We start from the raw sequence: 25,814 nt of genomic DNA on the forward strand, positions 1-25,814 counted from the left end.
AATCTTTCTTTTAAAGTTACCTGATGGTCTTCCTCTCTTGGGGCTTACTTTTGGAGACACCGGCCCAGGAGCTGCTGCTGTCACTGCTGCTCCTGCTGTTGCCACTGCTGCCACTTCCTCAGCTTCAGGTTGTTTTTCAGCCTAATTTGAAGAAAGAATTTCACAGTGAAAAAAACCACAGGGTGCCAATTCATCAATTGCTTTCTCAAACAACAGTTTTAAACTTCAAGAAATAAATTATTGTGCTATTGCTTCTACATGAGAAAGTTAGCAATGTCACTAATTTCCTAATCTACATACCATCATTACCCACATTCATTCATACATTTAATGCAATTTCAACCAGCCCATTAATCTTCAAAACAAACTATCCTGATACAACAAAGGAGAAGGATTATTCATAAGTATTTTTGAGATCACCATCACAGCATGCCAAAACCCAGTTTTAAGCAGTTAATATTTTTCCCCCCATATACTAATACTCCTGTTTTAGGTGCTCTCATCTCCTCCAGCTACTTCGAAGTGTCAAGTCAGTAGATGCAGACACTCAGAAAAAAAAAAGGAACAAACAACTGACCTGCTTCCAGCTCTATAGCCAATTATTCACAGTGAAAAAACTGTACATTGAACTGCACTAACTAGACAACTACCTTAATCTACCAAGCCATCTGGGGGAATGAGGAGTGTGCGAAGACAGAACTTAAGACGAAAGAAAAATCTTAATGAAAGGATATGTATCTCCCTGCAGAAACATGCCACCCAGATAATTGAGAAAAATCCCAACTGGAAAAAACATTCACAGAGCTTAGTATCCTGGATGTAGGAGAACAAGCTAAAAGCAACAGAAAAGTTATGGGCAAATATATAATTATCTTCATGTTCTTTGTGGGCACCTATAATAAAAGATAATTTGAAAAAATAGAGACAGGCTTCTATCTAGAACAGAGCAGAGGTACACATCTCTTATTAACTGTGCTTCACACTAGCCAACAGGAAGTTTAAATGAAGACAGAAAAACACCTGCTAAAATGCTTTCTTACAGTCACAGTAAAAGAAAACACCATGTGTCTTAAGGCAAGTAAGAAACACATTCAAAGTCATATAACCACATAACCAACTCTTTTCTAACCTATAAGCACATACCACATCCCTTGAAATATAGTTTTCCTGTTCAGCAACAGCCTATAGCAATGCAAAGGTACAGAGCATGTACCAAACAAAAGTCTGTCAGGTAAAGCTGGTAAACTGACAGGAAATCTTTTTTAGGCCTGCAGTGCCTTATGATGCAAAAGAAAGCCCTACAGCCTCTAAAACAAAACACACCACAACCATACGATTCGAGTGCTTTTTGAAAAAGCAAAAAATGAGATTTTCTTTGTGTCTGCATCAGCTGTGAGGGTTCTCTCCCATTTACAAGCTGAAATCACAAATATGCATAGTCACAGACATTTTTTCAAGAATTTCAATAATGTTATTTCAGACTAGACGCTTTCTTTGAATTTTAATTTAGATTTTCATAAAGCTTACTTTTCTAAGTGAGGTATACTTTAAATTGTATTTTTTAAATATTCAAGACATTTTTGGAAGACCATCCAAACATATATCTACCTTTCTTTGTGATGCAACTTACCTGTGACAAACATTCCAAAGTCACAGTCACTTTGCACTCATCCCATCCCTGCTGTCAGCACTAATGTGACAAGTTAAATGGTTTCAAATTAAAATAAAGATTTGCCCCACTTTAACCTAGTTTTCAGCTGTGTCAGTGACCTGATGTGGCTTGCTCTGAGACCACATAAATACGACAGCTACAGCACACCAAGCAAGCAGCTAGAAGTGCCTCTTTCAGAGTTAAGTCAAATTTTTCCCAGGTTGAAGAGACCACAAAAATCACAATCTCTTAAGAAAGGACAGGTCTTGATAGGAAGTAGCTCAGTGTGATGAGTATGTTAGAAGAACTTTTCAAAGTATTAAAATACAATATTTATTAAAAAAAAGTGGCCTAGCAACAGTTTGTATCTTATTTTCTCTTACTCACAGTGGACTGTTTGGGGAAAGATAGGGACTCCCTACTATACATTATGATCAGACAGAATTAAGACCTGTGGAACACTCCCTGGGAAAACTTCCATTCCTATAAATCTTTCAGCCATTTGAAAGGGGAAAGGAGGGTGTCAAGCACTTCAATTTATGCATAATCTGTCATTAAAGGAAATAATATCCAGTATCATCACATCCAAAAATTTCAGTACGGTGAATTAAACATATTATTACCTTTCTTTTTCTTCCTCTTCTAGCTACTTTAGGAAGAGAAGCATCATTTGTTTTCACCACATCCTGTAAAGATTAAAAACAATGCTATGTCTTAGCAAAACAAAGATATACCTTACATGATTCTAAGCTTTTTTTTTTCCTCAATGAACCCTCTAGCACATAGAGAAGAATCTGTAATATGTAGGAAGGCACCTCCTGCTCTTTTTTTTCTGAAAGAAAAAAGTACCAAGTAATATTCTGCTTTAAATAAACACTTAGACATGTTTTAATTGAACTTACATACAAGCCAGATTAAGATTTTTCTCTCTGATGAAAGCTTCAATTCCTGTTAGTTTCTGAGGTACAAATGTAAGTGAATACATAGGAAGCTTTGTATCATTCAGCAGCTCCTGAGACTGCCACAATAGTAATAATGGGTGCTTCTTAGTACTCAATACTAGATTTATGTCACTCAATGCAATATCAATTCTGGCACAAAAAAAAATTTCACTTACTTCTTTATTACTGTTTTTTTCAGGAGGTAAATCATCTTCCTTCATAGTATCCAGCTCCTTTTCTTCTGTTTCAGCTTCTGTAGGCAAGTTATTATCCTCTTTAAGTGACAACTGTAAAGGGAGGCAACACAGAGTTGAAAAATGCATTAAAAAGTATTTCATAATGAAAAGAGAATGCACTAATAACCATTAGGCTGCTTTTCACTTTAAGTAGTTTAAGTCTCTAGATACACCTGTTTCTTAATATACCTTAAGACCCTAAGGCAGGATCACCTTCGCCAGTATATAATTGCAGACTGTTGTCAAAACAAGTCAAAATACAGCAAGGTACTACAGTGGAACTTAAATTTCACTTTGTGTTCATGATAACATAACTATGCTTATTCACCATATCACATTACATGAGTACTTGTAAGTGTTCATGCAAACACCCCAGATTTATCTGGATCACTGTTTATCTACTACACACAGATGGATATACAAGTCACAGATCACACATAAGTTAGAATATCATTCTATTAAACAAAGACAATGCAGTAAACAGACCACAATCAAGTTGCTTTCTGAGACATCTAATCTATGCCTTTTTTCCTGTTTTGTTGGGGGTTTTTTAAAGCTTAAAATACTAGTCTGTATTTCAGATGAGCAATTATGATTTGAAAAATCAAGTTTGTATTAATTTACTTGAAAATAATCAACATTTCCCTGCAGCCTATGTATGTGTACATTTTTTAGATCTTCAGTTCGTTCTCTCAACTTTAATGCTATTGCATTGTCCCACCTGCAAGCATCTTCAAGCACCTTCAGTGAAATTCCTTTTTAATGCAGTTGCAGTTCTCAAATTTCAACACTGACCAAAGCAACTCAGGCACAAGGCTGTGAGGCAATGCTCCCAATTACTTGAAGACATGCTGTATCACTGAGTCTTTTTACAGATTACAACTTTACGACAGAAGGGTAACAGGTACACTAAACCCACAGGAATCTAGAGAACAATGACCAGTTAAAATGTTATTGCTACATTAGTATCACAAGAAAAAGAGTAAATCTGCTCCATATTTTGCCTTAAACTGATTAACATTAATTACAGAATCCATGTAAAAAGACCTATTCAGGATCTTCCATTCAGTCTTTGTGTTTAAATGGCTCTTATGTCTTCCTCTTTCACAGTGCCAGCCCAGGATAGGCTGAAAGCATTTTCCATGAGAAGCATGAAGCTTACGTCATAGCCACTCCCACTAGCTCATGCTGCTTGCTGCATAAATTCACAATGAAGCAAACTGACGTGTCAGTCCAGTTTAAAATTTATATATCTATGTACTACTAGTACAATTTTCCTCCACTAAAAGGTCTTTTTTTTCCTCTTGAAAAAAGAAGCTATTATAGCTACTAGTAATATGTTAGTATTTCTAACTAATCCTACATAATTCTACCTAAGGAACATCCAGTATGTATCCAACACATTACAAATTCTTCAGTTGCAACTCTAAATCAATACTAAAGGACAGACAACTACACCTGGCTAGAAAAACTACACTGAATCTTGGCAAACCATCAAAACAAAAACAGTCTGAATAAGGCAAGTCTATTCAAAATAGTTTGACACTTAATTTAAGGGCACTGCTCATCCCATAGAATAGTAATCTCCAGAAATGAGTTCGAAATAAATGAAATATCATGAATATATCAGCCCCATCTGCACCACAATTTTTGTCATTTTAGGATTCTATTTTCCTTAGAAAAAAAAACTAAGAAGAGATGACACACATCTGTTCCACGCCATTAGAGAAATAAACCCACATGAACAAACCAAAGCATTAAAGGACAGAGAAAGTTCAAAGCAGTATGTTACACTGGTATCACTAAGTGTACAGTAAGCTAAGAGGATACATCTCTTACAGTATGAACTATGTACAGTATTAGTAAGCTGTTTCAGACTGCAGTGTGTTTTCTTACTGTGAATACAATAGATTTAAGATAACACCATCTTGCTTTAGAAGTATTCTAAGGTATGGACACATTTACAAAGCAAAAAAGCTGAACTCTATAAAATACTGTATACCAATTACAGATATTTTCCTGACTCAAGAGTCCAGTGATAAAGCTATGAAATCCTTTATAGCCATTTATATCCTAATTAGCCCATTAGGAATGTGGCCTATTTATAAATTGATTCTTACAATCTGTTCAGGCAGATACACTGCAGCACTCCTTCTGTCCAGACAGTACCTTATGCTTTGTTATGATTTTCAACAAAACCCCTCATAATTGAAAAAGACAGTTATACTTGTCTATGGTATTAAAAAGTCTTCAAAGCCAGAAAGGAAAACTTCCAGCTAAATTTTAGTGATCACTTCTACCTTCTCTTGACTGAGAAGTAGTGCAGGAATTTAGCCTCAGTTATCTGAGAAACACAGACCAGTAAAGAAATTAATTTTCAAGAACATCTACAGCATCTTAAAAGGAATGCAAAAAATATTACTATATGTACGTCTGTATGTATACAGACGTATATATTACTTAAAAGGACAAATATATTACTGTAACTACATCTGAAAAGATGCAAGAGCAAGGCAGTTAGAACAGTAAAACCTATTAAAATATTTAACTAAAAACTTGGAAATACAATTTTAACTTAAAAGCCTTTCTGATAGAACAAAGCATCAATTCAGTCACTTACTTTCGGGACGGAATTCTTTCTTCTTTTGGCTCCTGCTTTTTCTTCACTCCCCTCAGCAGGCTCCTGAGTGCCTTCTTGAACAGTTTCTTTGATAGGAGGGTTAGCTGCTGGATGGGACTTCAAGATAAAAATACCAAAAATGAAATCTAAATCCCTTCCTGAACTACAGAATAACACTACTCAGAGGTGCTCTGCCACCTGTATGTTACAGAAAAAAAGCATCATGCTAAGGAAACCTCACCAGAGCTAAAAGCATACTAAAATATATCATTAATTTCCACACTTTTCAGTTCAAATTGTGTTTTCATATCAAATTTTCAAGCTTTAATGCTATAACAACTTATTTTCACACTAAAAATACTGCAATGTAGGTTTTTTCTTAAACACAATTTAAAGAAAGTTAGTTTTGGACAAGTACAGCTTGTGATGCTACTGCCTGCAGTTTTGAATGAGGTATCAATCCTAAGTGAGCCAACTACCTGTTCCTGAGAACATGAGCAGAGAAATAAAAAAGTTTATAATAAAGGCTAACATTAAAAGCATGGAAATAAGAGAAGGTAAAGCCGAAATAACTTTTTTATTATTATTCCAGTGCATTGTGTACAGCATTCTCACTCTTAAATATTAGTTCCTTCAAACAAAGCTGGCAGAACTGCCCCCGACTCTTAATTTTTCCCCCACTGAGGAAGTGGTTTTGGATTTAAGCCCAAGCCACAAGCTCCCTTCTGCCTTCTACTTCCCTTACTAGCAGTTACAAGCAACATCTGCAAAGTATAAATACTGCTTTCAGAACATTCCAGCCAGTATTAGCAGTTAAACAGAAAATGTGGCTCTCAGAAGGACTTCCTAAGACAAAATATGCCAAATAAGAGAAAAAAACCCCAAAAAGTTGCAAGAAAATTTCTCTATATGAATAGCTGATAAGTCTGTCATTTTAATATTTATCTTGCATCCAAATTTTTGCCAAGTGACTACCCACTCCTCTCTGATCTCACCAGCTGTGTGGCCAAACACAAAATTACCTATTCACACTGAATTTCTAGATTCTCATCATTCCTGCTAACTGCCCAGTGCCTACACTGATCTTCTCTCACACACCAGTGATGAAAAGAGCTAGTAGGTGCTGGCACCCTGCATGGAACCCCCCTCTGAGAATGCCCTAAGCTGGTCACAAATCCCAGCAAAACTGGTCCCAGATGGCTTGACACACCGCCTTCCACCAAATCCTGCCTATCACACAGCACACTGACCTCCCCCAACACAGCTACAGACAAGAGCAGCTCCCTGAGAGAGGCTGGAGAGATGCTGCAGTGGAGGCGAAGCTGCTGGGGGGGGGGGAGGGGGAGTTGTGCCTGTAGAGGGACACTGGAAAAAGGAGGCACATGAGGAGCTGCCCAATCCAGGTTCCAGCCCTGAGGTGCTGTCTTGAGCAGAGACAGAGCAGGCAGATGATACACCTCTGAGGGGACTGCACCCTGCAGAGGAGCCCTTACCTGAGGTTCTCAGCAAGAAGCAAGGAACAGCAAAAGCAAAATAAACACTACACACTGGCTGCAGTGTGCTGCCATAACCTCACTCAAAGGACTGCTGCAATGTGTGGTGAGGGGACTGGAGACCAACAAAGGGAGAGCAGAGATGGCTATGGGAAGCCGAGATGTTTTCTCTGTTTTTTTTCATGTTACCAGAATTGGTAACAAAAAGCTTTTGTCAATAGGCTAAACTGTGCAAAATTCTGTGACAGTGTTTTGTTGCCTGTACCATTCCTTTATTTGGCAAAGATGGAAAGGTGGAGCCCCAGAAGCCGATTTCAGCCACTCTGCTCCTTCAGATGTATAAGCTTCCTCACGAACTCCCAACAAAACTGCCAATATGCCTAGATCAACCACTCACCCTTTTCTTCCCCAACTAAGACATTCAGAAGCCCTACCTTTCAAAGACCCCTTAGCTGATAGTATAGTATAGACAGCCATAGAGTCTGTTATCAAGTAGATAAGCACCTTCTTGTATTACTAGCAGGGAGGAACTGTAAAACAACTGCACCTGGTTTTCCAGCTTTGAGACTAGGATGCTAAGACAACATCCTGTCCTGGTTTCAGTTGGGATAGTTAATCTTCTCCCTAGTAGCTGGTGGAGTGCTGTCTTTTGACTTTAGTCTGAGAACAATGCTAAAAACACACTGATGTTTTAGTTGTTGCTGAGTAGTGCTTTCTGTGGTCAAGGCTTTTTCAGTCTCTTATACTTTGCCAGTGAGGGGGGGCTCAAGAAGTCATGAGGAAGAGAGAGGACACCTGACCCAAACTAGCCAAAGGGATACTCCATACCACAGCACAACATGCCCAGTATATAAACTGGAGGGAATTGACCAATCACTGCTGGGGTCAGGGTTGGTATCGGTCAGCAGGTGGCAAGCGATTTTATTGTTTGGTTAGTTGGGGTTTTTGTGGTTGGGTTTTGGGGACTTTTTCACCTCTTAAGCTTTCTATCTCTCTGTTATTTTCCTTATTATTAGTACATTATATTGTACGTTGGTTTAGTTATTGGCCTGGTCTTATCTCAACCTGAGGGTTTTCGATTCTTTCAATTCTCTTCCCCATCCCACCCAAGGCGAGTGAGCAGTTGCATGGTACTGCGCTACTGCCTAGGTTTAAACCATGACACATCCTCATGAACAGAAAAGCTGCAACATCAAACACCAAGGGAACTTACAGGAACATGAAGTAAGGTACCTCTGAAGTCTTATCACTGTGAACTGTGTGCTATTCTGCAAAGTATTGCAGAAATGCTCATTTCAGCACACAAGCTGAAACAAGTAAAAGCAAAACTAAAATCAAATATCATACCACAATTTTCTTATTCATGTAAAAGTGCGATGTTACACCATCTTACCTATAATCTTTGACAGAACGGTGACATAATATTTCAGTTCTAAGAATTAAGCCTAAAAAGTAGTGCTTTGAGAGCTAACGTAAAAAATTCATGACTGACTGAGCCGAAATCAAAAATGTTCCCAGAAAGTCTCTCTGAAGTAGCCTTACTGACAGTTTTATTTCAGAACAAGGAACATTACAGGATGTTTTACATCTGGATTTATCTTACAGAATGTCAAATCTAGTTAGAGTTTGCAGATGTACTCCTTCAGCACCAACAAGAACTGCCCACAAGTAAAAACAAGAACTGGCTAAACCCTAAGGGCTTGATTTGCTCCAAATCAAAATTTAAGAACACACAGCACAGTGTAGAAAGAGAAGGCTATCAAAGAAAAGCTTTCTATAGACTTAAGGTGAAAATTCATAAGAAAATTTGCACAAGTCTACTGTATTACTTCATTAATTCTGTAATTCAGTCTGATCCAGCCTTCCTGCTGAAGCAGGGCGACCCAGAGACAGCTGAACAGCACCATGTCCACACCTCTGAGTATCTTCAAGTATAGACACTCAACAGCCTCCCTGGACAAGTTGTGCCACATGCTCAGTCACCCTGACAGCAAAAAAATGTTTCCCAGTATTCAAAGGGAACCTTCTGAGTTGCAGTTTGTCCATTACCTCTGGTCGCCATTGGGCACTACTGAAAAGAGCCTGGATTCACCTCTTGGAGCTGTTCAACCTGGAGAATAGAAGGCTGTGTGGAGGCCTCATAGCTGCCTTCCAGTATCTGAAATGAGCCTCCAGGGATGCCAGATGGGGCCTCTTCACCAGGCACTGAAGTGTTAGTACCAGGGGCAACGGGGTTAAACTTAAACAGGGGAGATTTAGGTTAAATATACAGAAGACGTTCTTTACTGTGAGGGTGGTGAGGCACTGGAAGAGGCTGCCCAAGGATGCTGTAAATGCTCCATCCCTGGCAGTGTTCAAGGCCAGGCTGGTCTTGCTGAAGGGGGTGGCTTGAGAAAGGACGCCTGTGGCACCAGAGCGGAGCCGGGGGAGATCAGTGTCCAGAAGCCTCACCACAGAGCGACAAGAGCCACTGAGGAGGGAACCTCAAGTCCTCGACAGGACTTGCAAAGAGCTCAGCTACCGCGAGGAGGTGACTCTCCGGGGGCGGAGACAGGAGGAGTGGCACCAACTGTGAGTGGTTAAAAACCTACCCAGGGAGCGCGGCGACCAGGAGCGTGGCGAACAGAGCGGGCAAACAGAGCGGGTCGAGGCAGTTTGCGCGGCAGTTCGTGAGGGCAGGCGAGCGGGATGGTGAGCACTCGCCGTACGACCAGGGTCCGGTCTGGGAGCTCTGCCCTGGCCGCTCCGGTGGTGGCCAACGTAGGCACCCAGACAGAGCCGGTAAGAGGGGAGGTTGCAGTGCAGAGCTTGGAGTGTAGAGAGTGCCTGCACTGGTCTGGTGAGGGAAAGGTGCAGAATGGGCAGGGCTGCACTTGCTGCCCCCTGATGGAGGTCCTCCTGCAGCAGGTGGCTGAGCTAGGGGATGTTGTCAGTAAGCTGCAAGATGTCAGGGAAGCTGAGAGGAAGCAGGACTGCTTGCTCCAGGACCAAACAGCACAAGGGCCTCAAGATTCCCCTCTAACTCCTGGAGGAAAGAAGGAAGCTGTTGATCAGGGAAGCTGGGAATTAGTAACAAAAAAAAAAACCAACCAAAGGAGGGAGAGAGCAATTAAAAGCAAGGGGCTTCCTTCTAAATCTGCTGTACCCACCCAGAACAGCTTTGCTGTCCTGCAAGGGGCTGATGAGGAAATGCGCTTGCATCAGAAACAGTTGGCTGGTGCACTGGTACAGAAGATCTCTACTGGTGCCGCCAGGAAAAAGCGGTGGGTTGTAGTAGTAGGGGACTCTGCCTTGAAAGGGACAGAAGCGCTCATCTGTTGGCCTGACCCGGTCGCAAGGGAGGTGTGTTGCCTACCTGGGGCACGGATCAGGGATGTTGCAGAGAGGCTGCCTGCTCTAGTAAGTCCCACGAACTATTACCTGCTTCTAGTGATACATGTGGGTGCTAAGGATATAGATAGTAGTAGTCTGAGGAGTAAAAAGGACTACAGAGCCCTGGGAGAGGTGGTCAGGGGTTCTGGAGCTCAGATAGTCTTTTCGATAATTCTCCAAGACATAGGGGAGGACCTTCCAAAGGCAACGAGGATTGGACAGGTTAATAAATGGTTAAAAGGGTGGTGTCATAGTCAAGGGTTTGTGTGTCTTGGACACGGGGCCCACATTTGTAGGCCAGGCCTATTGGGGGCTGCTGGAACTGCTCTGATAAAGAAAGGAAAGAGTGGCTTTGCTGGGAGGCTTGACAGACTTGTCAAGGATGCTTTAAACTAGTTGTGTTGGGGGAGGGGAGCATCATTCCATAACAACAACCCCAGTCAGTTGACAGCACCTATAATAAATACTCTGAGCAACGTAGCTCCAGCCACTGAGCCGGCTTCATTTGGAGCTCGGATCAGATGCCTCTATACAAATGCTCTTAGCATGGGGAATAAACAAGAGGAATTAGAGATGTGGGCACATCTACGGGGCTATGATATAATAGGCATCACAGAAACATGGTGGGATGGCTCCTTTGACTGGAGTGTTGGAATGGAAGGTTACAGGCTTTTTAGAAAAGACAGGCCCGGTAGAAGGGGAGGGGGAGTTGCCCTTTATGTTAGGGACAGGCTGGAGAGTATGGAACTCTGTCTGGGGACAGGTGATCAGTTAACAGAAAGTTTGTGGGTCAGGGTTAAGGGGAAATAGGTGACGGGACACATTACTGTGGGGATATGTTACAGACTGCCTGATCAAGAGGAACCTGTGAATGAAGAACTCTACAGACAAATAGGAAAAGCCTCACGCTCACAGGCCCTTGTTCTCATGGGGGACTTCAACCACCCTGACATCTGCTGGGGCAACGGTATGGCCCGACACAAGCAATCCAGAAGGTTTCTCGATTGTGTGGAAGACAACTTCCTTTTGCAAGCAATAAAGGAGCCGATGAGGAGAGGTGCCCTGCTTGACCTCGTGCTCACCAACAGGGAAGGGCTCGTTGGAAATGTGACGCTCCAGGGAAGTCTTGGATGCAGTGATCATGAGATGGTTGAATTTGAGATCTTCAGGACAGTGAGAAGAGCGTGCAGTAAGCTCACTGCCCTGGACTTCAAGAGAGCAGACTTTGGCCTCTTCAGGAACCTGCTTAGCAAGGTTCCATGGGATATAGCCCTAGAGGGCAAGGGGGCCCAAGACTGTTGGTTAATATTCAAGGATCACCTGCTACAAGCTCAGGAGTGTTGCATCCCGACTAGAAGGAAGTGCAGCAGGAGGGCCAGGAGACCTCCTTGGATGGATAAGGAGCTGCTGAGAAAAATCCACAGGAAAAAAGAGGCTTATAAAAGGTGGAAGCAAGGACAGGTGGCCTGGCATGAATACAGGGATGTTGTCAGGGTAGTTAGGGACCAAGTTAGGAAAGCTAAGGCACAGTTAGAGCTAAACTTGGCAAGGGATGTTAAAGATAATAGGAAGGGAAAATATAGGTATGTAGCGGCTAAAAAACAGACTAAGGACAAGGTAGGCCCCCTCCAGAAACTTTCAGGAGAACTGGCTACACAGGACTTGGAGAAGGCTGAGGTTCTGAATGGCTTCTTTGCCTCGGTCTTCACTGGCAAAGGCTCTGACCACACCACCCAAGTCTTGGAAGGCAGATGCAGGGACTGTGAAAACCTAGACCTTGGGCCCACTGTCCGAGAGGATCTGGTTCGAGACCATCTTAAGAACCTGAATGTACACAGGTCCATGGGACCTGATGAAATCCATCCGCAGGTCCTGAAGGAGCTGGCGAATGCAGTTGCAAAGCCACTGGCCATCATATTTGAAAAATCATGGCAGTCAGGTGAAGTTCCTGACGACTGGAAAAAGGGAAATATAACCCCCATTTTCAAGAAGGGGAAAATGGATGACCTGGGGAATTACAGACCAGTCAGTCTCACCTCTGTGCCTGGCAAAATCTGGGAGCAGATTTTCCTGGAAGGCATGCTAGGGAACATGAAAAATAACAAGGTGCTTGGTGACAGCCAGCATGACTTCACTAAGGGGAAAATCCTGCCTGACCAATTTGGTGGCCTTCTATGACGGGGCTACAAAAGTGATGGACAGGGGTGGAGCAGTTGACGTCATCTACCTGGACTTGTGCAAAGCGTTCGACACTGTCCCACATGACATCCTTGTCTCTAAACTGGAAAGACATCAATTTGATAGGTGGACCACTCGGTGGATAAAGAACTGGATGGATGGTCGCACTCAAAGAGTTGTGGTCAATGGTTCAATGTCCAGCTGGAGACCAGTAATGAGTGGTGTCCCTCAGGGATCAGTGTTGGGACCAATTTTGTTTAATACCTTTGTTGGTGACAAGGACAATGGAATTGAGCGTGCCCTCAGCAAGTTTGCCAATGACACCAAGCTGTGTGGTTCTGTTGATACACTGGAGGGAAGGAATGCCATTCAGATGGACCTTGACATGCTGGTGAGGTGGGCTGATGCCAACCTCATGAAGTTTAACCATGCCAAGTGCAAGGTCCTACACCTGGGTTGGAGCAATCCCAGGCACAGCTACAGGTTGGGCAAAAAGGAAATTCATGGTAGTCCTGCGGAGAAGGACTTGGGGGTGTTAGTCAATGAGAAAATGAACATGAGCCAGCAGTGTGCACTCACAGCCCAGAAAGCATAGCGTATCCTGAGCTGCATCAAAAGGAGCATGACCAGCAGGTCAAAGGAGGTGATCCTGCCCCTCTACTCTGTTCTTGTGAGACCTCACTTGGAGTATTGTGTGCAGTTCTGGTGTCCTCAACATAAAAAGGACATGGAACTGTTGGAACAAGTCCAGAGGAGGGCCACAAGGATGATCAGGGGACTGGAGCACCTCCCATATGAAGACAGGCCGAGAAAGTTGGGGTTGTTCAGCCTGGAGAAGAGAAGGCTGCGTGGAGACCTCATAGCAGCCTTCCAGTATCTGAAGGGGGCCTACAGGGATGCTGAGGAGGGACTCTTCATTAGGGACTGGAGTGACAGGACAAGGGGTAATGGCTTGAAACTTAAACAGCAGAGGTTTAGACTGGATACCAGCAGCAAGTTCTTTACTGTGAGTGTGATGAGGTACTGGAATGGGTTGCCCAGGGAGGTTGTGAATGCTCCATCCCTAGCAGTGTTCAAGACCAGGCTGGATGAAGCCTTGGGTGATATGGTTTAGTGTCAGGTGTCCCTGCCCATGGCAGGGGGGTTGGAACTAGATGATCTTAAGGTCCTTTCCAATCCTAACTATTCTATGATTCTATGACAGGGCCTTGAGCAACCTCATCTAAGAGAAAGTATCCCTGCCCCTGGCAGGGGGTTGGATACTAGATGATCTTAAGGTCCTTTCCAACTTTAGCCATTCTATGATTCTTTACACGCCTGTATCAGGTATCTGTATCCACTGATGATATCAGCCCTGAGTTCTCCAGGGCTGAACAGTCCCACTTTGCTCAGCCTTTCCTCACAGAGACGCTCCAGTTTATAATTTTTGTGTCACTCACACTCCAGGATGTCCACATCTCCCTTACACTGATTAGCCCAGAACTGTACACAATACTCCAGTCAAAACACCCCCATTAACAAAAGCTCCTTCTTTGAGTATTTTTAAGGCTCACTTATAGAACTAGAATCGTGGAAGAAAGAGATTTTAAATATGACTTGTGGGGAAAAAATGGCAATGAACAATCTAATAGCTCTGGATAGAACCTGAACAGCTAATGAAAGACCCTGTTTAAGAGCTATCACCAAAGCTGAAGTATTATTAATACAGTGCTTCCCACTACAAGGAGGGGATTAGCATCTTTCCATACCCTGAGCAGAGAAAGTATACATGGAGTGCATCACCTTATCTCTCAACTGTACTTTAGAAACAACTTACAATACCTGTGAAGCATGGATTAACTGGTGTTAAAATGGCAAATCTGGCATAAGAGCAGCAAATAATACCAAAATATACCTATTATTTTTATTATTACTGCAGCATTGCCTAGAAGAGCCAGTATGGGCCCAGTGTACACAGCAAAACCAAGAGGCCACAGAATGTCCAGAGAAGGTAGGCAAAGACACAACTCCAGTTCTGGAGTACGGTTCCAGAGGTAAGTATCTTGGGAACGCATATTAATACATACAGTCTATAGTTATATATACACATATAAGTATACATATAGCTGTAACTAAAGCTTGATGTGTATTGTAAAAAGTTTTCAGACTTTTGCTCTGAAAGTTAACGTGATCCCCCTTAAGCTTACAGTAAGTTTGTAATAAGCAGATACCCCTAAACAACACTCCCATCTCTCCTGCTGTTGATATTAGAGATCAATTAAAAACAAAATTAAAATAACTGGTATAACCTGCCACTGGACAACAGCAATAATTCATTAGCTTACTGCAGGGAAACATTCGTTGCCTTTTGTTTTTCCTAAACAGTATAGTAATGAAGATTTGCAGACTCTGCATAACTTACCTGCTGATGAGAGAACTTCACTTTGGGATTGTTGTCTATTTCCCACAACCCTTCATTAAAACCCTTTCTCTTATTTGGTTTGCCATATTTATCTTTATTTTCAGAGTAGGGGAATATGTCCTTTGGTCCCAAAAATGCCCTTAAGGAGAGAAAGCACAAAATAAAATTTCACATTTTAAATGGTTATTCTTTTCAAAGAAGTAAGCACCAAATGTTATTAAGATATGCAATTCACTACTACTACAACTGATTCTACTATGTAAGTATCTTCAGTTTCCTCAAGTTTTGTCCTCAACAGCCCAAGTTTTTCACTAGCACCACCACACATATGGACCCCTCTCCTTCCCAGGGTGCTGAGTGTCTGGCAAGCAACAGCTGAAGCTGCATCTTAAAATTACAGCCAATAGGACAACCAACTACTGAACCAGAACAACTGAAAAAGAGTAGCTTGCAAACAAACAGAGCAATTGCTTCCTTATTAAACAAATCATGCTTAAAAGTTAGGAATAAAAAAATTTGGAATCTGGACAACATAAAGCAAGAGAACAATTTAAAAGAGAAGAAATGCCTCTAAGCTAACAAAAATCCTTCTAAGTTCTTAAGTTAAAAGTAACCTGGTTAAAATACTAAATTTAAGAATAATTTTTAGTGTACTGGACATAAAAAAGCAACACTTGGATACACTGATTGCCCATGTTTTTTAAAAATGCTATGCAACTCAGCATTCATTCAGTAGTTTTTCAGTGTATGACAACAGGACCTCATAACTTACCAAACTTGAACAATAAAACTAAGATATTCATTATCTTAAGTTTCTCCTCCAAACTTTTTCTTGATGAAGTATTAAAAATATTTTTTATAAGTTGCTGTCATGGTAATTGTCTTAGCACTGCCTGTGTATCTTTTTTCTCCATAGCAAAGTACCAGTTTATACTTCTTTAAAGTAATCTGCAAAACTGAGCTAGTATTATTCCTAGAAGTAAGAATAATTCCAAAGCTGATCCCGCTTTCGTTTTTTGCCATAGCTTGTATTTTCCTACAGTAACCATCCACACAGCTAGAAAATGTCATCTTTTATACAGAAGGACTATTAATTTAGCATGATTTAACTAGTTATCTAGATTTTCAGAGCTGCTACTAATTACAGTAAGATAGGCTGTGTATGTACAGACTACTAATGTGCTGAAGGTACATAGAGTCTAACTTTGATCAGGTGTGTGACTCTGTGAGAAGCACAGCAGAGAATAAGCTTACCAATTTATCTTGGTTCCCATGAAACAATACAGAAAATCGTTAGCTCTACCTAATACCTGATGGATCATTAGCCCATTATTGACAGCTACAAACATACACAAAAATAAAATGTCACGGAATAGAATTTGAGAACTATAGAATGGCTAGGGATGGAGAAAACCTTAAGATCATCTAGTTCCAATCCCCTGCCATGGGCAGAGACACCTCACTCTAGACCATGTCGCCCAAGGTTTTGCCCAGCCTGAAGCTGTGCTTGGGATTACCCTGACCCATGTGCAGGACCCTGCACTTGGCCTTGTTGAATTTCATGAGGTTGGCATTGGCCCACCTATCAAGAGTGTCAAAGTCCCTCTGGAGGCCATCCCTTCCCTCCAGCCTATCAACATTACCAAGGGCAGGATCAAAACAATACTGTGCTTTCAGATGTTGAAAAAAATATTGATAAAAATGTGACCTTCTGCATTGCCTGAAATCTTACTTAAAAAAACAAGCAACAAGATTCAAACCTTGCAACATTAAATCAAATCTCAGGAACCCACAAAACAACACAGACACACACAAAACAAACAAAAAAACATGAGGCATTCAAAGACAACAGTTAAAAAAACACATTGGTGTTAAGACTGAAGCATACACAAATCCTTTTCAAGGGTAAATCACTTCTTAAAGAACCACTAACATAGAGGATGCTCACTCTTTAACTCAACAGGGCAATGTGTTTTGTCTTAATGTGTCTTATTAAGAAAGATGCAAAGTGTCAGATTAAAGCAGTTTCAAATGATGTTTAATGAGATGAAGGAAAAAAACCCAGGGTATTTCCATAAAATGTGTAAAACATTATTTGTATATATAACTTCTATATCTGAGCTGCTTATATACCATTTGCCATTTTATTAATAAAAACAGTGGAATTAAAACCACTCCATTATAGGGTTTGGTTCCTTTAAAAACCATCACAAACAACCAGACAACAAAAATAGAAGTGAATCTGATGTCTTAGAAATCTACACTAGGACAATCAGTCATGCTATAGAGTAACATGACAGTTTTCAAAATCACAGATATCTATAAACCCCAGCATATTTACAATCAAATTTAGCAGTGGAGGAAACAGTCCCTCAAAGCAACTGTTGACAACTGCAAAATGGTAGCACTGCAGAAAGTGCATAAAGGTAAGTATTTTGAAAGTTGATACTGCACTTCCTCATTTTTCTCTCCAGATCTTACAAAAAATTACTCACAAACCCAAACCCCTCCAGAAAACAAAGCTCACCAAAAGCCAATACATGATTATTTGCCAGTTTCTCAAATTTTGCCTCCTTCATTGTGCACAGCCTTCTTTTTATTTAAGAACATATTGTTGAAAATTTTGAGGATATAAAAGACTATTGAATTAAAGTTCATTACTGGAAAAAAAACCTATAAATCATGCCACTATGGGTAGGATTTATTTTTTTTATTTTGACAAGGGAAGTGCATACGGTATGGTTATGGTTATCCCCATTCCTGTGATTACCTTAAGCAAATGTTAGAGAAGCATGCCTTGTCAAAAGAGATTCATTTAGAAAGAGATGTTCTGCTACCAAATACTATAGTTTAACCTATACTATAAAATACATTACATTTGGACATGCTGTTAACTTCTTGTCACAGCATTCTACAATGAGAAAAAAAAAGATAATTATGACCATTAAATATGAAGGACTTACGTCTCATGGGTGCCAAAAAAGAAAATAGGCATTTTATTTGTAGGAGGCTTTACTGCTCCATCTGGAACTTCATCCACCTAAGAAAAAGAGAGACTGTAATTCAAGTCAAGTAACAGTTAAGAACAGTCTAAGGGAAAGTAGGTAAAATTGTTAGGCATTAAAAAGGAAAAAAAAAACAAAAAAAAACAATGGAGAAGGTGGTCTCAAGGTCTCTTTTTAACTGTATGTTAAAAAACACAGCAGAATCAAAACCAATATTAGGAAGCATAGGAAATGACAACCCTTCTCCTGTTAGAGCAACACTTTTCACATGATCATCTTCTTTAATCAGAGAGGTATGACATGCTACAGGTGAAAAGCACATTTCAGTTCCATTCAAACACCACCCCTCCTTCAGCATAAGCAAGATTTCCTGCCCTTAAACTGAGCTTGGCCAACCCCAAATGCCCAGTGATACAAAAAGTTCAACGAACTTAAAATTAAAAAAAATAAAATTATTCAACCAGCATCTTAGCAAAATACCTCTTTATTACTTCTCTCTGCATTCCTATGACCATCAAATAGTCTACAGCAGTCACAGAACTCTGCCTCTTCCAAAGAGCCAGGGAGAATGCATACAAAAAGGACAAGGCCACTTGGCTTATTCTATAAGAAGCAGTGTAGGAACAGCCGCCTTTAAAAGCGAAGAGTAACCCCGACATCACTTTCTTTTGTCAAAAAAGGGCAGTTACTCGGGACGAACATTCTGGTGCAGTTACACGCCTGCAGAGCTCCAGCACCGCGCTATCGACAGCAGCCTTCATTTCTAAAAGCTGTTATGCAAATTAGCACAGCTAACAACTACTAGAGGACTACTGCTTACAGAAGCGACTTGCACAGAGGCGTAAGGCAAGAGCAAAACCGAGCACGGATCTGCAGCGCGGTTCAGAAGTCACTTCCAACCACGGGAGCGCTGCGCTGCGCTGCGCTGCCCTCCCTCAGGCAAGAGGCGGCCGAGCGCGCAGCGCGCTTTCAGCGTCTGGCTCTCCGCGGGTGCCTTAAGGCGCTTCTTGCTACACAAAGCCCGAAGAGCGTGAGGGGAAGCCGGGGAAGGGCAGATACCGAGCAGGAGGGCGCTGCGGCCTGTAGGGGAGGAGGGGTGACTTACTCTAGCTGGCCAATGGGGATAACCTTTCATCTTGGCAAAGATCAAGTCTCCGGGTTTGAAATCTCGGCTCATGTTCTCTCACAGACGTGACGCCCGCTGCCGCCAGCCGAACTGATCCGAGGGGAGGGGTCTGCACCTCAAGTCCCCGACACCGAGACGCTGCCAGCCGCCCGAGGTTCCGCTGCTGGGATAAACGCACCGGGACTGGGGAGCAGAGACAAGGGCAACACACGAGGAGACATCAGCAGCGCGCTCCGTAACGGCGGCCGTGCGGCCCCCGGCTGGGAGGCACTGTGCCGCGCCCACCCCTCAGCCCGCCGGAACCCCGCGGACCCCGGCAGTCGCACCGCAGCCCCCACCCGCGCCGCGCTTTGCCTACCCACGAGGGCCGGGCCGGGCCGCACGCCGCCGGGAGCGCCTGCCGGCAGTCCGCTCTGCCTCACCGCGCACACACGACACAGCACAGTACAGTACAGTACAGCCCCTCGCGGCTGGGCCACAGCCTATCTCTCCTCTACCGCACCGCTCCCGCCAAATGGACGCATCAACCGCCCGCCCCCCTCATATATGCCGCGACGGCGCTGACGCGAAACTCCGCCCATTTCTCTACCCTTCTCGGACCCCCTCCGCCCTCCCAGCTGCGGAGGCCTGGTGCCTCGCTGCCCGTCGCGCTGCTGCCCTGCCTGGAGCCCACCTCCTCCTCCTCCCCCTCCTCCAGCAGCAGCAGCAGCAGCAGTAGCCGCCGCCGGAGTTACGGCCGCGCTACCTCCTCCCGCCAGGCGGGGCGGTACCAACCACACGCCGCAACCAGGCGGCAGGGGAGGTGTCGGGGGTGAGGCGGTGCAGGCCAGCTGAAAACTAGACGGCTCGGCTCACACCTTCAGGTGTGAGGGCGAGCAGAGGCAGCCGGAAGAAGCGGTCCTCCCGCCCCGAGGCACGGAGGGAGGGATGAGAAGAGAGAGCAAATCTCATCCACCCCTTCTCTCCTCAGCCATAGAAGTGGCTCATTCCTCCTTCCGCGGGGGCGGGGCGGTCGCGGGACTGCGGGCTTGGGGGAGCAGGAGCCAGATCGGCGCGAAGCCGCCGGTCGCTCTCTGCACCGGCGGCAGTGGAAGTGCGGCGGGCCGGCCTACCTCCTCTCGTGTCCCCGCGAATGCGACCCTTACTGCCCCATCAGTGAGGCGGGCTGTGCCGGGTGCCCCCGGTGGCAGTGTGGCTGGCAGGCGCGGGACTGTCATCAGGCTGGTGACAAGCCTGGCCCGGGGCCAAGCGCCGGCACTTCAGTCACCGCCGCTAGCCTAGAGGTGCTTTCGTCAGTCTTGCCTTGCGCTGGGCCCTGTCTGAGTTGAAAGCTCGCTCCATTCACTGACTGGAAGCACTAATTGTCACCACCCTCGTGTGTAAAGCGGACGGGTGTTTGTCCTTATGGTCCCTTTGTGTTTTTTTCCGCCCTGTTACAGAGGCCTCCCTTTCCCAGACTTAACCATCATCCTGTGCTGCTGTTGGCCCCAAAGATGCTCATGCTCCCTGCATACTCTGCCTGCTTAATTTTCTCAGTGTCTGGATTTCCCCCCACACCCAAGAACTCATTGCTTCTCCCTCAGGTCCACCGTGTTCTTGCTTGCAACCCAGTCACCATAAACTATTTTTCTTTAATGTTTTACTGTTAATTCAGACTTCTGGTGCTGTTTCAGCTCTCTCATGGCTTAGCAGTACAAAGCTCATTCCGTTCCCAGCATTTCAGCCACTATGTCTCCCTTTTCTGCTGGCCAAGTGGTCTCCCTACCACGTGCACCAAGCACCTACAGTCTCCCCACACTTTCCCCCCCACAAGTACTTTTCTCCAAACATAAGACCTCAGATCCAGATTTTAACCCAACAGCATACTTCTCTTTGCTGGCCTGTCCTATTGGCTTTAGTTTGTGTTCTTCTCCCTCTGCAATGAAAATTAGGTGGCCTGTCAGCTCTCTGACTTGGCTTTGTCTTTAACTCATGTACCGCACAGCACCACCTGCAATCCTGCACTTCAGAAGCAGTGGCACAAAAGGTTACCTCTTGCACAATTACATTGTCTTACAGGGCAGACCTAACTATTTTGTGCTTGAGTGATCATCCTGGCACACAACTTTTACAGACTAATTTTCTGCCAGCTGCCCTCTGTGCTGCTTGCAAACAAAGATAAGTCCTTGTGATAAGCATAATCTTGCTTTCAGTTTTGATACTGAAACTGGCCTTGTGTTTCAGGGCCAAAACACCCACTGCAATTGCCAAAGAGCAAGTTGTGAATTTTTCTAGTTGCTCTCCTACTCAAATGCAAAATGATCACTTACAAATGTTAACTGCAATACTTTACTCCATGTTCATTAAGCAGGGACAAACAGCAATTTTCCAATGGCTTAAACCAGTAAAATTTGGATTATTTTATTTGAGGTGATGAAACTCATATGCCTTACACAGGTATCAGCTTTCTACAGGGTTAGACAAGAGCTCATCAGAAAATAGAACATACAAACAGAAATCAACGACATATTAGACAGAAAAAAAAACCCTTTCTTCCTATCCACAAGTGGACGACTTGGAGCAAAAGTTCCTTAAAAGAATTAACTGTACATCTAGAATTGTTTAGAGGTAGGTACAAGTTTGGCAGTGGTAGAAATTGTATCTGCACTGGCATGTATGTATTTCAATAATACATGAAGTTTCATTGGTTTTTTTTTTTGCAATAAGTAGTGCAAAAACTGTGTATATTAACATTCTGCTATGCAGAAACTGACAATCTGCAAGGATTTCCTTCGCTAAGTCACTACTCTCTTTAATTATACATCAGATCAAATAAGTTCATATTTTAGTTTTGAAGCAATGCGTTTGGAATCTCCTGAGAACATTCTAATTTCCTCAACCCTTGGTAACAGTCTTTTGAATGTGACATTCCTTAGGAATCAGAAGCTTTGTGCCTTGTATTAAAACCAGTAAAGAGCAGCTGAAAATACTTTTTTTCCTAATTAAGGAAGTAACTCGAGATGACTTGGCTTCATACAAAAGTAGGGTGTTCTTCAAAAGAGCCTAATATGACTAAAGTATTTTTTAAAGCTAAAGAAAACAAAGCAAACTTCAATTTAAAGAATGAAAAATAAAACTGTTTGAAGAAGTTATATTTTGTGTGTAATCAGGCTCATTTGTGCATATTTAGTAAAGATAAGATTGAAGACAGACTGTTCAAGTACAGACAGACACAACAGAAGGAAAAACAAATGTGTATTTTGCAATCCAGACATTGTATTTGAAAGAGGGTAACATGCCATACTGTTGCTATTAAACGTTATGTACCGTATCAGCATTTTTTAGCAGTTTAATGCTGAAGGACAGAATTCTGTCCTTCAGCCAGACCTGCCACCCACTTGAGCACGAGGTCAGAACACAATATGCATTAAGCTTACAATCCAGGAATGAACTTTGGAAGTGCAAAATAGTTCTTCCCATGAGGAGTTTTATGTCTTTAACTTGTGTTTTAAACAGTCATTTTCAACTGATTTCCTGCAGGTGTTGGTTATGTCTCATTGCAAAGAAGCATGCTTGTATCCTGCCTGCAAGAAAAGCAGTTGCCTCTGCCTCTGCGAAGGCCAGAACCACAATGAAGCACCACATTCTCCTCTCCATTATCCCAAATGTCAAGCACTCTTTCTAATGACATCCTGAACAGGTCTCTTTGAGGAACAAGAATAATGCTGAATTCCATGTGTGAAAGAACTCTGATTTGTGTCCACCTTTCTAAAAATCCCCTATATATCCTGTCTACAAGTAGATTTTAGACCAAATCATTCCTTGAACTGTGAAGAAATACCTAAGATAGTATGTATATTGCTGGTGAAGCATCTGGAGAGTAAGTCTGATCAGAAACAGCTGAGGGAACTGAGGGGTTTTAGTCTGGAGAAGGCTCATGGAGGACCTTATCCATCTCTAAAAGTACATGAAAGGAGGATGGAACGAGGTGCGGATTGGTCCCTTCTCCCAGGCAACACGAGATAGGACAAGAGGAAACAGCCTCAAGCTGTGCCAGAGGAGGTTTAGATTGGATATTAGGAAAAATTTCTTAACAGAGAGGGTGATCAGGCATTGGAACACACTGACCAGGAAGTGGTGGAATTGCTGTCCTTGGAAGTGTTCAAAAACTGTGTAGATGAGGCCCTTAGTGACATGGTTTAAGGATGAACTTGGCAGTGCTGGGGTAATGGTTGGACTTGATCATCTTAAAGGTCTTTTCCAATGTAGCTGATTCTATGATATATGATAAGTAGTTTTCAGTGTGGGAGGAAGAAAAGGTGTTTGGTTAGCTATATGCATGCAGCAGCATTGTGTCTGAAGCAATTTTTGTGAATCAAGGTAAAAAATTACATGTGTATTATTTTGGGAAGATAAACTTGTCTATTGGTTCAGTATCTGGTAAGGTATTATGGTGCCAAAACCTACCAAAACTCCAGATATGGTGTTAAATGGTGTTAAATCTCTACAATTCTTTTCATATTATCCCTCAATTTATACTTTTTCATCATTCCAGGCCATTTTAAATCATGTTCAATTTTTGACGATTCATCAGACAACAGCAGACACAAAGCCCTGTACACTACTGTATTTTTCATCAGGGGGAAAAAAAAAGCCATGCTGTTATTAAAAGAATTGCAACATAATGAAATCTTCCAATGTTGTGCCCCTGGGCAAAGAGCCTCTTTGATTTGACACAACACATTTAGAATAACTGTGATGCAGAAGTAGCAAAACCACAGCTAAAAGACAATTATACATAAACTAGGTCACAAACTAGAAATGAAGTTTTGAGACTTATCTCAAAGGGGGTAAAATACAATGGGCCATCTTTTGACTTGCAATTAAAACTTCAGTCTAGACCTTGATACTGGTATCCACCAGTATCAGGTTATACTTAACCACACATCTTAGAAAACCTTAGCTCAAAGCAGTCTTTTTGCAGTTACAAGTAACAAGAAACAACTTTGGAATAAAAAGTGACAAGAACCTTAAATGCTCTGGCAATACTGGCATTCATGAAGTCAGTCATGCTGACCCATAAGCCAAAGCACTTAGCTGTACTTTGAATTCAGTATGAGTGTTTTCCTGAGTCAGGATCAACTGCAGCCTTGTGGTTAATACAAGATGATTTAAACTTCGTAAGTAACTATCTTAGTATAATTCTGCTCCTTTTGGGGAATTCCAACTAGAAGAAAAATCCCAGCAATTTTTATGTGCTTTTACAAATGTAAGTATGTATGTAAAGATAAAAGATATTTTAATATAAATTGTGAATTGTATTTCTCTGTACATTTTTTGACATTATAAAATCTGAGACCTTTAGAGTAAAAAATCTGAATTAAAGTTGAAGACATGCAACTTAGAAAACCTGAGAACAGGTAATGCAACACAGCTACCCTTAGTGATAAGACTGTACTCACATAAGCAGTAGTACAGTACCTGTAGCCTGTCAGACTTACGGGGGCTGCATATCCAGTGCTGAAGAAACATGGCACCTTACACAATTCAGAGCATTGTGTGAGCTCGCTACAGTCTTATATATGCAATCTTACTGTGTCTCCAATTATGCTCAAGTGGGCTCAGTGTTAACAGATTTTTTTTCCTGTGTTTCCTCATGCGCCCATTCCATGCACTATCCATTTTATATTATTGTCTCTTAAGCTCCTTATTTATCCTTTGGACCCTGTGTTCTTAAATAACCTGGTCATTTTTGGACTGTATAAATTCTAAGATTACCCTGGTCATTTCTGGATGGCTTATTTTCATAGATAACCTGGCAGACTATGGACATAGTGATGCATTTTTCTCTTTGAATGCAGACCAATACTCTTTTACTACTCTTACCTTTATAATACTTTTACTTTATTTAAAGCAACATTACTGTTGCTTTTCCAAATGTGATTTGTGATAGCTTTTAACACAATCTTGCTCATGCAAGATTTCTCACAGCCTGTGGAAATTCAGGTTAAGTATAAACAGTAAGAGAACATGTTACTAATTTCTTAATCTGTATCTACTTATGACAGTGTCAATGGTAGTTACTGACCATGTTAAAGTTGTTTTAATTCCTTTCAGCCCATAACACTCTTTCCAGAATACCTCACTCACTTTCCTAGGATTATTGTAGGGTGAATTTTATTCGGCATCTGTTGCTGTTTGACATTACATATGCTTCCATCTGGACCCTGGAATCTCTCAGTTGAGGTGTTTCTTAAGAACTTTTCAATTTGTGCAGTGAGGCAAACAGCAGTGGTAATATTGTTACTTGTTTCCCCCATCAACCCTCTTATGATTTTGCACCATCATCTTTCACCTGTTTGCTTTTCTGATGATCTGGTTGAAGAACCTGTCACCCCCTATTTAAGGGCATCCAAGTCTCAGTCTGGCTTTCATGTTAGTTAGTATTTTTCATTACAAGGACCTGTATTGATAGGACAAGGGGTAGTTAATAGCTTTGAACTGAAGGGGGGTTAGATTTTGATTAGATATTAGGATGAGTTATTTACTGTCAGAGTGGTAGAACACTGGCACCAGTTACCAAGAAAGCTGGCTGCCCCATCCCTGGCAGCGTTGAGGGCCAGGTTGGGTGGGGCTTTGAACAATCTGGTCTAGTGGAAGATGTTGCTGCCCCTGGCAGGGGTTTGGAGCTACATGACCTTTAAGGTACTTTTCAACCCAAACCATTCTGTAATTCTAGGAATTATATATATGTGTATTTACCCTATAATCTAATTTGCAGATTCAGTATCTCTTACTGTCCAGCTGCAGAC

At 42.3% G+C, this 25,814-nt stretch overlaps 1 protein-coding gene across 5 annotated transcripts in view; it reads right to left on the reverse strand.

Moving 5' to 3' along the window:
• PSIP1 (PC4 and SRSF1 interacting protein 1) overlaps nucleotides 1-19,760 on the reverse strand; it is a 33,543-nt gene extending 13,783 nt beyond the window's left edge. For 2 of the 5 annotated variants that reach the window (XM_005154983.4, XM_031054307.2), the window contains exons 1-8: nucleotides 19,382-19,521; nucleotides 19,003-19,206; nucleotides 17,856-17,932; nucleotides 14,893-15,031; nucleotides 5,449-5,565; nucleotides 2,769-2,879; nucleotides 2,275-2,337; nucleotides 21-141 (exon numbers count right to left, since the gene is read on the reverse strand). In XM_005154983.4, the coding sequence (XP_005155040.1) occupies nucleotides 21-141; nucleotides 2,275-2,337; nucleotides 2,769-2,879; nucleotides 5,449-5,565; nucleotides 14,893-15,031; nucleotides 17,856-17,932; nucleotides 19,003-19,074 (700 nt within the window). In that variant the 5' untranslated portion in view covers nucleotides 19,075-19,206; nucleotides 19,382-19,521. Of the gene's footprint in view, nucleotides 1-20; nucleotides 142-2,274; nucleotides 2,338-2,768; nucleotides 2,880-5,448; nucleotides 5,566-14,892; nucleotides 15,032-17,855; nucleotides 17,933-19,002; nucleotides 19,207-19,381; nucleotides 19,522-19,612; nucleotides 19,631-19,696 lie in introns of those variants that run through there. The other 3 variants (XM_031054308.2, XM_031054311.2, XM_031054309.2) reach the window with 3 other exon arrangements.
• Nucleotides 19,761-25,814: the final 6,054 nt, after the last annotated feature.

Source organism: Melopsittacus undulatus, chromosome Z (assembly GCF_012275295.1).
Source record: "Melopsittacus undulatus isolate bMelUnd1 chromosome Z, bMelUnd1.mat.Z, whole genome shotgun sequence".
NCBI lineage: Eukaryota > Metazoa > Chordata > Aves > Psittaciformes > Psittaculidae > Melopsittacus > Melopsittacus undulatus.